At 32.6% G+C, this 13,080-nt stretch overlaps 1 protein-coding gene across 1 annotated transcript in view; it reads left to right on the top strand.

Annotated features, from left to right (window-relative positions):
* Positions 1-13,080, top strand: part of LOC115877745 (ATP-binding cassette sub-family G member 8) — an 89,644-nt gene that overhangs the window by 59,563 nt on the left and 17,001 nt on the right. The window contains exons 2-4 of the mRNA XM_030894049.1: positions 11,007-11,187; positions 11,382-11,513; positions 11,617-11,760. Of these exons, the coding sequence (XP_030749909.1) occupies positions 11,045-11,187; positions 11,382-11,513; positions 11,617-11,760 (419 nt within the window). The 5' untranslated portion in view covers positions 11,007-11,044. The remainder of the gene's footprint in view (positions 1-11,006; positions 11,188-11,381; positions 11,514-11,616; positions 11,761-13,080) is intronic.

The following is a 13,080-nucleotide window of genomic DNA, read 5'->3' as shown; positions in this document are numbered from 1 at the left end:
GTTTTTTTGACAAATGTAATCTTACCTTAATAAAATTAATAGTACAAGAGCTAGCACCGTCAGGAAAAGAAGAATTTTAAGAACGCTGGTTCTTTAGTATATCTTTTGCTTTGCTCTCCTGTGCTCTCCTGACCAAAGTGCGGGCCGTCGGGCTGCCAGTAGACTACTGCGGTTCACTACTACGCATCACATCTGTACAGGGTATCCCATTTTCGTGTGTTTTATGGGATTTCCCGCTAATGAGTAGGGATACAATGATACGATTTTCACATTACTTTGCTACTTTTATATGAATATACTAAATATGATACACATAGGTTTGTCCTAGCCTCCTTAGTTCCTGAAATACAGGGCGAATTTGTGATGCGCAGTAGTGAACAGATGTTGAATACAGATATGATGCGGAGTAGTGAACGCAACGTCTACCGGCAGCCAGACGGTCCGCACTTTGTTCAGGAGAACATGGCAAAAGGTAGATTATAAGTAAAACAGCGAAATCGTTATGGAAATGAAAATATAAAATGACATAAATCACAAGCAAATCGTATATCCGATGAACGGAGGCATGAAAATGCAATCAATTTAAAAACGGTGTAATTTTCTAACCAATCGAAGTCTTTAAATTCAACCAATAAAATTAATATCGTATCATCGTATCGTCGGACAACGGATGCATGAAAATCATAAGCTTTAATCGTAACTGTCTTTTTCAAAAGCAAATATCCCTAATAAAAATAAAAACTATCGACTAATAACAAAATTTTGTTTTTCTAACTAAGAATTTATTTACTAATTTGAAATTTGTGTATTCTTAAATTTTGGCATCTATTTAACCTAGAAATAAGTATGCCAGACTTTTTTTTCGGATTTGAAGTGTAACCCGACCGTTCCAAATATGTTTAATTATTATACCTGGAAAACATACTTTAGGCATTCTAAAATTTTTACAACGTGTTTATTATATGATATTAAAAAATATGTGTTAATTGTCAGACGAATTCAATGGGATTTAATACTTGCCAGACCTGAATAAAGATTTTAAATGAGCGCGATAAGAAAGTCTTATTAGTATCTATAAGCGCGAGAAAGATAGTTTATTGAGACCCGTCGGCAGCCGATGCGGCTGACGTAATAGCATTTTGGAGTCGTAAAAATTTAAAAAAAAAACTAAATAATATTGAATAAATAAAAAGAAACATTTTCTAATAAAAATGTATGATTGAAATCCTTTCAATAAGACTTTTTAATTTAAGTATTTTGTATCTGAAAAAATAAAAAGACGAATAATTATTTAAAAATTAGCATAATATAAAATATATTTTTTTCAAACGTCACAAAAGTATAAATATTTTTATACTTATTATTAATTTTTGCGACCTGATTGACAATATAAAAAAGTCATTTTAACGCCTAAGCATAAAAGTAAAGTATTTTTACTTACTTTTGAATCTATTTAGAAAGATTAACAATGGTACTAAAATATTAATAAAATTCCGGAATACTTATTTTTTTAGCACTGTACAGGGTGGGTCAAATTCGACGCTTTTAAATGGAAACACCTTTTTCTATAGGAGATAGACAAAAACTAATATCGGTGTCTGGAGCTCAATTTTTGTCAAAAACATGATGGTGAAAACCGCATATCGATATCTGTTACCGTTTCGGAGTTACGGGGTGTTTTTCAAAAATATGCATTTTTAACAAATCGCTGTAACTTTTTTGCTATGGAAAATTTTGTATTTTTACGAAAACATTTTCAAAGCACTTTTTCACGTAGAATTTAATGGTTTAAGTATAATTTTTTTAAAATTAATAATTTAAGAATTATCAACAGAAAATTTGATTTTTTATATGGGACACCCTGTATATTTTTAATTTATTGAAAAGAATTTAAAATTACCTTTCCAAAAATATGACACACTTGGTATTTTGCTCGATTCCTCATCGAGATATAGAATATATAAAAATTCGCCCGCTTTAAATAAGTAGGCTTTGAACGGCACCGGCTGTAATGCAAAAAAATCTAGCTGTGAGCATCAATTAAAGCGAAAATAATATTTGCTATGAGAGATGCAGAATTTTATAACAATGTAAAATATATTTAACCAACATCAACACATTTAAACTATATCTAATAACAATAAATAGCAAACCAAAACATGAGAGTTTGCTACAGGTGTTCGACATATCGACCGTCTTCTGTTATGGACAGACGGGGCAGTTTTTGAACATTTCTCGCGGAATTCATTAACTTAGTGGAGGTGAAAGATACCCTCTCATAACTGCTAAGTATTTCTAATTCTTGTCTAGATTATACGGAAGAATAAGGAACCTTTATTCTTCCGCAAGTATATCCATAGGATTAGATCCATGGGCACTAAGTCAGGCGGCCTCGACGGCCAACGGCTGGGATCTTGGTTGGCTATTCAATTATTTTTGAAATTGGCTGCAAAAATTTGCTGATAACTTCAGCGTTCAGAGGCGGTGCGTCGTCTTGCTGGAAAAATATGTTTTCGAGTTCCATTAAGGGCATATCATCAATAAGGGGTCCAAAGCCTACTAGTTAAAGTGGCAAACTTTTAAAAATTCTGTATTTCGAAGGGGATTATAACAAAATATCAAGTGTGCTATATTTTTGGAAAGGTAATTTTAAATTCTTTTCAGTTAATTAAAAATATAGAGGGTGTCCCAAATAAAAAAATAATTTTTCTTTTGATAACTCTTAAATTATTAATTTAAAAAAAATATACTTAAACCATTAAATTCTATGTAAAAAGGTGCTTTGGAAATGTTTTCATAGAAATACAAAATTTTCCATAGCAAAAAAGTTACAGCAATTTGTTAAAAATGCACATTTTTGAAAAACACCCCGTAACTCCGAAACGGTAACAGATATCGATATCCGGTTCTTACCATCATGTTTTTGATAAAAATTGAGCTCCAGACACCGATATTAGTTTTCGTCTATCTCCTATAGAAAAGGGTGTTTCCATTTAAAAGCGTCGAATCTGACCCACCCTGTACATGGTACCCTTTTGTCGGGACTACGTTTTCTGGTAAAACCACTTCTTTAAATTTTAAACCATGTTGTTGGCGCACTTTTAAAAATTCTTTGCATTTTTGTAGTCTGCCTTCATCAAAAACCATAACTTTGTCACTGGTAACTTTTTTACAAACTACACAACTTAAATGTTTTTTATCCATTGTGATTTAGTAGTTAGTAGCGAAATTAGTAGTTACTGAAATATTTATTTGCAGTAATTATTCTAAACTATTTACACTATGCACGTCAATATTTAATTTATAAATACATATTTGTACATGGTAACTTAATTCCAACAAAATAATCTCTGAATTAAAAGCCTGCAAATAATTGAAATGAAACCAAAAAAAAATGTTTTTATGAAAATTTGAAGTACTTCAAAATAATACTGTTACGTCAGCCGCATCGGCTGCCGACGGGTCTCAATCAAATACGTTTAAAATAAAGTATACGGAGGGTACCGCTTAAATTCCTGTCCCGATATTGAAGGATGGCTATAGAATTTCAATGCATTTCCTACATAAGTCTATCCTTGCTTTGTAGGAGGTTTGACTAAACAAGGATGAACCTATGTCTTGAACATTCGACTCGATTTTCTGTCATCCTTCAATACTGGGACGTAAATCTTCCCATTGCTCTTATGGGGAGGCCGTCGTATATTTTATTTAAACGTATTTGGTCTCAATAAACTATCTTTCTCGCGCTCATAAGACTTTTTGTCGCGCTCATTTAAAATCTTTATTCGCGTCTGGCAAGTATTAAATCCCACTGAATTCGTCTGGCAATTAACACATATTTTTTAATATCATCTAATAAATACGCTGCAAAGATTTTAGAATGCCTAAAGTATGTTTTCCAGGTATAATAATTAAACATATTTGGAATGGTCGGGTTACACTTTAAACCCGAAAAAAAAGTCTGGCATACTTATTTCTAAGTTAAATAGATGCTAAAATTTAAGAATAAACAAATTTCAAGTTGCCTAAAAAATGTTTTTTGGATTTATTTTTTTGCAAATGTTATGGGTTGCGCAGTAGCGAAATACCCCCAACCCCCAGCCAGACTTAGGATTCTGGGTACACAAGTTATTAAAGTTTAGTTTTTTTGTTATTCTAACTTGCCTAAAATATGTTCTCTAAATATGTCGCCAGCTCTCCGGCTACACCTGCAGTAGTCGATTTTCGATTTCTATTTTATTTTGAGTTTATTTCTTAAGGGGTACTTTGTTACCATTAAGTAGTACCCACGAAGCGTACGCTTGCAATTCGAATCCGAGGAGAATCATCCGAAGCGAAGGAGGCCTTGGAAAAGGTTAGTGACTGTTGGTACCGTCCGGGCGGACACAAGACGGCCGCCGGTACCGCCAAGGCGCTATAGCAGTAAAGTAATTCTGTTTATTCTGGCTTACCCTCGAGATATATGATTTGCCACGGCCAAGCGTAACCGAAATGCGTTTAGAGCGCGCTTTTCATTTGTACCACGAGCGGAACCACTACTGTAAATAAGTACGAGGCCTGATAAATGATATTGTACCTGCTCTAAATAATATCGATGTATATTGTCGATGTTTGCTGGAGATTGGTGTGCTATTTGGAATTGTTGCTTATCCGTCCTTGACTGCTATATATATACTGCATTCTACCGTTGAATGAAATAACCTATGATCGAAAAAGCAGTGTCAAGTTGGCTTAGAAATGACGATCGATGACATCCACCTTATAATTTTACCTTTGAATAAAAATATTAAGTATTGATATATTCATGCATGATAGGCAGAAAATCCATGATAGTTCTGTTTGACGATTTATTTGACTCATTTGAATTTGATTTGAAATTTTGTGGATTTGTCAGTGTTTACTGAGCTTATTTTATGTTATTTATCATGTATTCTACTACAGATAGTTGTATAAAGGTAGTAAATCTAGATGGAATCGTTCCCCATTTTTTGATGTTTTAGTGTCAAAGTTTCAAAATAAACTAATTTTAGATGTTTACAAAAAACCCACAAACACAGATAGATACTTAAATTTCACATCTACTCACAGTATAAGTGTAAAAAAAGGTGTTATAAAAAATTTATATGATAGGGCAAAAATAATATGTACAGACGACATTTCACTAAACAGAGATATAAACCACATAAAAAATACATTAATAAAAAACGACTATCCACCATATTTTATTAACAAAACATTAAACGAAATACAAACCCCAAATCATAGACACAATGATAACAATACACAATATATACAACTTACAATTCCATACATACGAGGCGTTTCGGAAAAAATAAGAAGGATAGGAAAACAATATAACATACGAACATCTTTCAAAACACAAAATACACTTAGATCCATTTTATCACATACTAAACCAATAAATACAGAACAACAAACAAAAAATGTAATATACCAAATACCCTGTGAATGCGATAAATTTTACATTGGTGAAACATCTAGACCTTTAAATGTTAGAATTAAAGAACATAAAGATTATTTAAGAAAGGGAGATTTTCACAAATCTAAGATTTGTCGGCATTCATGGGACACAGGGCACAGAATAAATTTTAATAACGCCAAAATTATAATGAAAGAAGCGATAGCCTCTAAAAGAAAAATAAAAGAGGATTTTTTAATTCAATCTAATAAAAATAAATGTATTGCTCATGCATCTGTAGATGTTAGTAATGTATGGCAATCGCTTCTTTTATTTTAAAGAACATAACATAAATAAACATAACATACGTAAAATTTAAAAATAATCATACAGAAAGTTTGGGCTTTTTGGTTTTATCTTATTAAGTAATTGTTATCAGGTAGTAATTGTTAATTTTGAAGTTTAACTTAATATAATGTCATTTTAACAGAACGTCAACCATTTCTTGTAGACGTATCTGTTTTAAAAAGTAAATTGTTCTCGAATAGTTCAATTTAAATATTTGAAATAGTTTTTTTTCTTGATTCTTTATATTTTTTTGCTTCCGACGACGGAAAGAGAAAACTTTCCGAAACGTTAAGCATTTTTTTCTTTGTTAGGCAAATTTTTATTACTGTAAACACAACTTCTGACAAGCAGCATTTTTCTTGCAGTACAGTGGCGAAATACCTATTAAGGATTTTTTTGGATAGATGAATCCGCCACATAGGTATAGACATTTTTTAGATGGAAATTGTGGCAGAACTTAAATTAACAGTAACACTATTACGATCTATAAAAAAAAAACTGTAAAATAGTTGATCTGTAAAATTGTTTGATTATGTAGAGTGCGGTAGATCTCGGTCAAAAATCGACGGAAAAAATGGAATAACTTTTCGCTAGTAACTGACTTATAATATACATTATACCGTATGATCGAATAAAAACGGCGTCAGCGATGGCTATGAAATGAAGATCGCTGTCATTTTATATGTAAAATTATATTGGAAATGTCATCGATCGTCATTTCCAAGCCAACTGGACGCCATTTTTTTCGATCATACGGTACATACGTGTAGTAAACCGATCATTTATGAAATTGCCTTAAAATTAACTATAAGCTTTGGAAACTAGGAGTGTTATTTTTTAATGTACAATAGAGTTTCCCGCTATAAATTTCATTATGTACTATACAGTTTGTGTTTAACATTTGTTAAAATTTCTTTTTTATGAATATTTTTTTAAATGAAAATTAAATTTATTATTTTTTCTTATCCTACCCACTGTAGGTACATTAACAACAAAATAATACACTAAATCACCACAATACACCAAAACACTTTTACTTTTCACTTCAAAATATTTTGAGTCTTGATTATCTGCTGCTGATGCTAACATGGTTAGCGAAACGCGTGTCCAGTGTAAAAGTAAAAGTGTTTTGGTGTATTGTGGTGATTTAGTGTTTCATTTTGCTGTGTAACACCAAAGGTTCCACCCAACTATAACATTAATAAACAAAAACAATTAAAATAAAGTTTGCAAACCATCTGGTAAGTATGTAAACTAGCGGCTATTTTAGTAAACTAAGGTAAAATCCCCATCTTAACCAGATTTTGTAAATAGTTTGCATACTAACCAGTTAGAATGTAAACTAGCTGTGGTTGTCCGCTATTTTGCAAGAATAGGTGGATTCCTTCAAAATAACAGCGCTTTTAGTTAGTCTGCAAAGTAGCTGGTTAGTTTTAAAACTAGCTAAGTATCCATTTAACATTTAGCCGTAACTTATACAAGGTGTCCCAGAAATAAATGCAAGTATTTTAAGGGGTGGTAGATCTCGATAAAAGAAACATATTTTCTCTTTATCGTTTTTCAAATAAGTCCAAATTCAGAAAATTTAAAAAAAACTATTTTTGCTAAAATTTTGAGAACCACTGAATCTTTTCTGGATTTTCCTTGTTGCTAGGAAAAAAGCTGCTAGGAAAAAATCATAATAAAAAAATCGCTTTGGGCTACACTCAAATCTTAATTGAAAATAAAATTTTAAAAAAGTAACAGGTAAAAATTATTAATCTTAAAGGATAAACTGGTCTTTTCCCTGGAAAAACGATTGACTACCTCTTCGATATCGATATTTATTTCTCTATGTACGCTTAATAGAGCAAGTCCTGTCAATCGCTCCTGACCTGTAGAGTTACGTAGGAAGTCCTTCAATCGTCTTATGCCGCAACCGCACATGCGGCATTTAGCGAACTCCTAGGGCTCGTCAACTACCGAACGCTCGTGATCGGACTTCGCCTTTCCATCTACACATGCGGGCTCTGATAGCAACAACATAGAGATGAGCGCTCGTTCTCGTAGCCGATCGAGTCGCCGAACTCCGACTTCCTCATCCACACACATAGGAAATCGGCGAAGCCCCGATCGGAGATCGCCGAATACCGCATGCGCGGTTGCGGCATTAGGGTTGAAAAAGACCTTTCTGGTGTAGCTGTTGACGCTGGTAGAGTTGCTAGGATCATTAATAAAATGTATATATTTGGAAATATACACTGGTTACAGTCCGATTATCGTTTCGATGGCGTTTTTAGGTCGGTCGACTGCAGGTAGCTGCTTCCATTTTTGCCGCCACAAGTCTAGTTCTGCCGCTAAAGTGTCATAGCCCAAGAATTCTTTGTCTAATAGCAGAACAATAACAAACATTAATCACGTTAATGACCAGCAAACACACACAACATTCAAAATCTTGTCCTTGTCTTTTTGCTGTTTTAAACACTTGAATGTTGAAAGTCGAAAATCGAAAATAACATTTGCTTTCAAAGTGGAAAAGTGAGGTTAGGGTGTATAATGTATATTCATCAATGACTAAAAAATACAAGGACAAATAGCACCCGAGACCAAACTGTGACCATTCTTCCAAACAGTGCCGTGGCACATATTTTACTTAACATTGCCGCTTGAAGGGATATTTATATTTTTGATATTATATGTTTTCACTACGCCTATGGTGTATCGGGTGGTATCATACTAATTAATTACGAAAAAAAACGTATTAAAATGTTAACAAAAGGTACATAACTAGTATCGACGTATAGTACATATCAAGTACATATAATATCAGAAAAATAATTATCGAATTCAATAAAAAAAAACGCTAAAAAGGTGTAGGGGACTGTTTATTTCCCTATAAAACGTAACTTCTGGCTCTTTCTTATCATTGCGCCTTTTACACTTGAAAGCTGAACAAATTACCATTGTAATAAAGTTTATACAAAGTTCACTACACACAACCAACTATTAAAAATCGCCAAAATTGTCGCTGATGACCAGCTGATGATTCATTCGTTATGTCTAAAAAGTTGGCGTCTAAGGTCACAAATTCTGCTGCAGCCCGTATATGGGCGTTACATGTCCTTGTATTCTTTAGTCATTGATATTCATCCATCTTCTTCTTCTTCTTTTTTGTTTCGTTCTTACTTACTTAATGATCATTACTTTTTAAAAATTTTCGGCCATAATTTCGGGGGGCCCTGCCTATGTTGCCATATTATCAAGAAATTATGTTTTTTAACTAAAAATTTAAAAAAAATCCAAAAAATTTTTTAAAAAAATTCTTATTATCAATTTTTTTTTTTTGCAAAAAAACCTCATAGGTTTGTTTCTGGGTTTAAACTATATTACCAGTTAAAATACTTGCACTTATTTATGGGACACGCTGTATAATAGGTATAACAAGTGTATTGTATATTATACTTTCTGTCTTCATACGAATCCAGCTGATTAAAGTAAACCAAATCCGCAAAAAGAAGAAAATAGCATCGAAGCTACGGTTAACAAACGAGTAAAAGTGACATAAATAATGGAATTGGAAAGAAAAATGTCACCGCTTATAGTAATGAGACCGAACAATAATAATGACGACAATATAGCGAAGCAGCTAACGAGTGTATTTTGACTTTCTCAACTGGCATTTTAATTATGGCCATTATTTCCAGTCCAAAACGAGAATTGAATCAAGCGATATTTAGTACCATACGACGCCAAAAGTGATATCTCAAGGCCTCCGTGTGTATTTAGAACGTAGAAATTGCTACCGGTTATCGGTTGATGCGTGGACTTATATGCATTTTTGTAACATACGAGTAGATACGCGTTTTTTAAATGTTCGATTTTGTGCAATATTTGGTCTTGCACTGAAAAAAAGGATCTCTCAGTCGAAATGAAAATGACTTTGATCCAAAAGATTGGCGCTTTTCAATAGGGCCAAGAACGACGTTTCTTTGCCTAAAGCATTAACTATCTTTTCATAAGCTTTAAAAAATTACTTTAGAGAATCTATCTGTCCAAAGTATTTCACTCTTGACCCAAGATGAATATGCAAAGAAGTTCTTGCTACAAGAACAATAGTCTCTTTGATTCATGCAAAAATTCTTGATTGAAAAGGGACATTTCTTGATTAAAGAGACACTTTTCTTAAACCAATAGCGAATACTATTGACTCAACTAAAATTTATTTTGATCTAAGAGAAGTCTATACATCATATACAGGCATATTACGAGGTATATTATTTTCTGATAAATTTAGGTTTTCCTGGTCTGTAGTAAGTAAAGGGATATTATTTTCCTCGATAGTAGTTATTTCTGCTTCTTCACTCCTTGGTATTCTTTGGGGTGGTTCATCACTCTACAAATTACAAAAAAATGTTACATCACGATTAATCAAAGTAAAGCAAATAAATTATTAAAATTATAAGCTTTAGTCACATTTTGAGTTTTTTAATACGACTTGAAATTCTAAAATTTTTGTAATTATTTGCTTATATATTATTCTTATTCTATCTATAGTCACGCATGCATTATCTAAATAGGTGCATTAGGTAAATGTCTCTTACCTTCAAATATAGCAAATAAATGCTCTAATTGCCATGTTTTTCAGAAACTCCTTTAAAGAATCCATATATCCTAAAATTTGTCCATAAAAAATGACAAATGCATGTTAATAACGATCACTAATTTGTTATACGATATGCGCTTAAAAAGCAAATTATGCAAAATTCCAAGCAACAAAACCCGTGCGTACTATGATGTGCGACCTATGAAATGCGACGTACGACGTACGACTGATCGAACTGCCGACTGATTGTATATACCGTCCTTCGTCATCATCTTTGCGTGTCGTTATCATTTTTCATCAAAAGAGTATTTAGCTATTGGAAAAATGGCCACATTGTTTGAATGAAGTAATTCCTAGCGTATTTTTCTTATTATCTTAAAACAAAGTAACTTGCACTTGGTTGAATGAAAATAGATTCAAGAGAAATTTTCGAATTTTTCAAGAGACCCAGTTTTCTTGAGTTAAGAGAGTTTTTCTTCAGGCAAAATATTTTCTTTTACACTAAAATAAATTCTCTTGCCACTAAATTTTTTTTCAAGAACGATGACGACTTTAGTTCAAGTCTTTTTTTATCAGTGTATGAGAACAAAGCTTTAGTCTTTTTAGTTATTTCAGTTAATTGTTAATCACAATGACAATTTTTTATTTTTTTTACAGATATCGGATAACAGAACATCGACTTCAGGGCCTCAAAAATGGTGAGAAGTCGTACGCCCTCTCAAGGAGGGGGCTCGCAAGGCTTTGAAATGGAACGCAAGTACTCGGTACCATCCAATCCGGATTCTCGGGCATTTTCGGCATCTGCTTCTGAAGATTTACACGCCTGGTCTATTTACAGGTAAGCTGTAAATTGGTTGATTCATCGTCAATAATAACTATTTCTGTGAAAAAATTCCAGGGTAATGAAAAAAATAATAATAATGCTTCCTCTATACTTAACGTTTTACCTGTATAAACGGGGCTTAAAGAATATATTTGAAGTTTTTCATTGTTATTTATATTACTTTGACGATTTTTTTTTTGAAATTTCAGACAAAATTTGAATTCTGACTTTACGGACAGTGCCTTGGGATCCACTGACAAGAGTCCATTGCCTTATGGCAATTTCCAACTTAGGGACACGACAGTGCAATCAATTTTAAGCCATCCCAGATATGGACCAAAGTGAGACTTGCTATTTATTTTTTATGGATAAATTTAACACTTCGACTTAACTGATACTGAAAATGAAAAGTTATGAGACCTAATTATTTTTTGTAATTTTTAGGTCAGCTCTGGGGTCTAACATGTATACCTATTTAAAATTTGGGTTACCACGGGTCTTTCCACCAAACCACAATAGTTCCAATCGATCTGGACGTGGTACTCCTCAACATTTTATAAGAAATGCTTCTACGAGACCACAAACAAGGTTTGTATTAGTTTTTTTTATTTACATTTATAGTCTAAGGGCTAGCAAATATTCTGTGACATCACACTATAGTTTTTATAACTACTACTACTGCAATTACTCACTGACGAGTATATGAGAAGATTGGCTACTCAAGGCGTTAACTTTCATGAGCTTTTCTGTGACTGAAAAGCCCGATACGTGATGTCTCAATATGGTTCTTGCCTCAATATGGTTCTTGAATTTTTTTGTCGCTCCTACGTTGGTTGACTCAAAATCTGGTCACTGCAACTGATTAAAACAAACACTAGTATGTTGCATAAACAAGAACAAGCATTAAAAAGAAAAAGAATTAAACCTACGACAGAAAAACTAACGATTGCATTGTTAATCGCAGAACAATGAGCAAGTGGTACCCAGTACCAAATACGTAATTAAAACAATAGATAGTGCGTGACTCCAGCAAGAAGACAAAACACGATGTTAATGTAATTAGAGGACTGTACAATTTTTCAGTACGTGATGTAAGGTTTGCTTAGTAGTGTTGTGTTAACGTGACCTTTAACGATATAATTCTACGTGTAAACAACGATGTTGCGATACCTTTTGTGTCAACAATAGTTCAATTTTGAATCCAGCTCTATTACGTTGTTTGATTTGGAATAAAAATATATTTTTGTAAATATTAATTTCACATGTTTTATCTACCTGCCAATTTTTTTGTTAATTTATTTTAATTTATATTTTTGACAATTTTTTGAAAATTTTTTACCAGTCCCTGTATATTAACTGAACAAAATTGTTTTATTATTCTTCGATGAGTAGGTGTAGGTACTTGTTACTACAAAAATACCTGTTAATTAATGTTTTAGATTAAGTAATACTAAATAATTTTTAAATCCATACATAAATTAATATACCGGGTGCGTCTCGAAAGTGGCTCACCCCTATAACTTTTTTATTTTTTCAGATAGAAAAACAATATTTGGTATGTTAGTATATGACATAAATTAGGATTGATTGAAGTATTCAATTGTTTTTGGTCACTTCCTGTTTCACCGGAAATGACTGCAAGTTTTGATTTTTCAATGGCACTCTCAGTGTATTTCTACTTTATTCGATAGAAAATGACACTCTGAATAGAATGACGTATCATATGTCAACTTTTGACATGTTTTTCGTGTCTTGTCCTGGCCGGTTAAAAGATGCCCAAATCGTATTTTGAATCATATCTCAATTTTTTCAAATGGAACAAGGGTGGCTCTTTAGCATATTTGGAAAAAACATTTTTTTACGAATATATTGATATCACTTGGTATTTTGAGTCAAATTGTCGATATG

Source organism: Sitophilus oryzae, unplaced genomic scaffold (genome assembly GCF_002938485.1).
Source record: "Sitophilus oryzae breed Bouriz unplaced genomic scaffold, Soryzae_2.0 scaffold_1498_pilon_pilon, whole genome shotgun sequence".
NCBI lineage: Eukaryota > Metazoa > Arthropoda > Insecta > Coleoptera > Curculionidae > Sitophilus > Sitophilus oryzae.
Note: the sequence above shows the minus strand (reverse complement) of the source record. Positions and strands in the feature narration are given on the sequence as shown.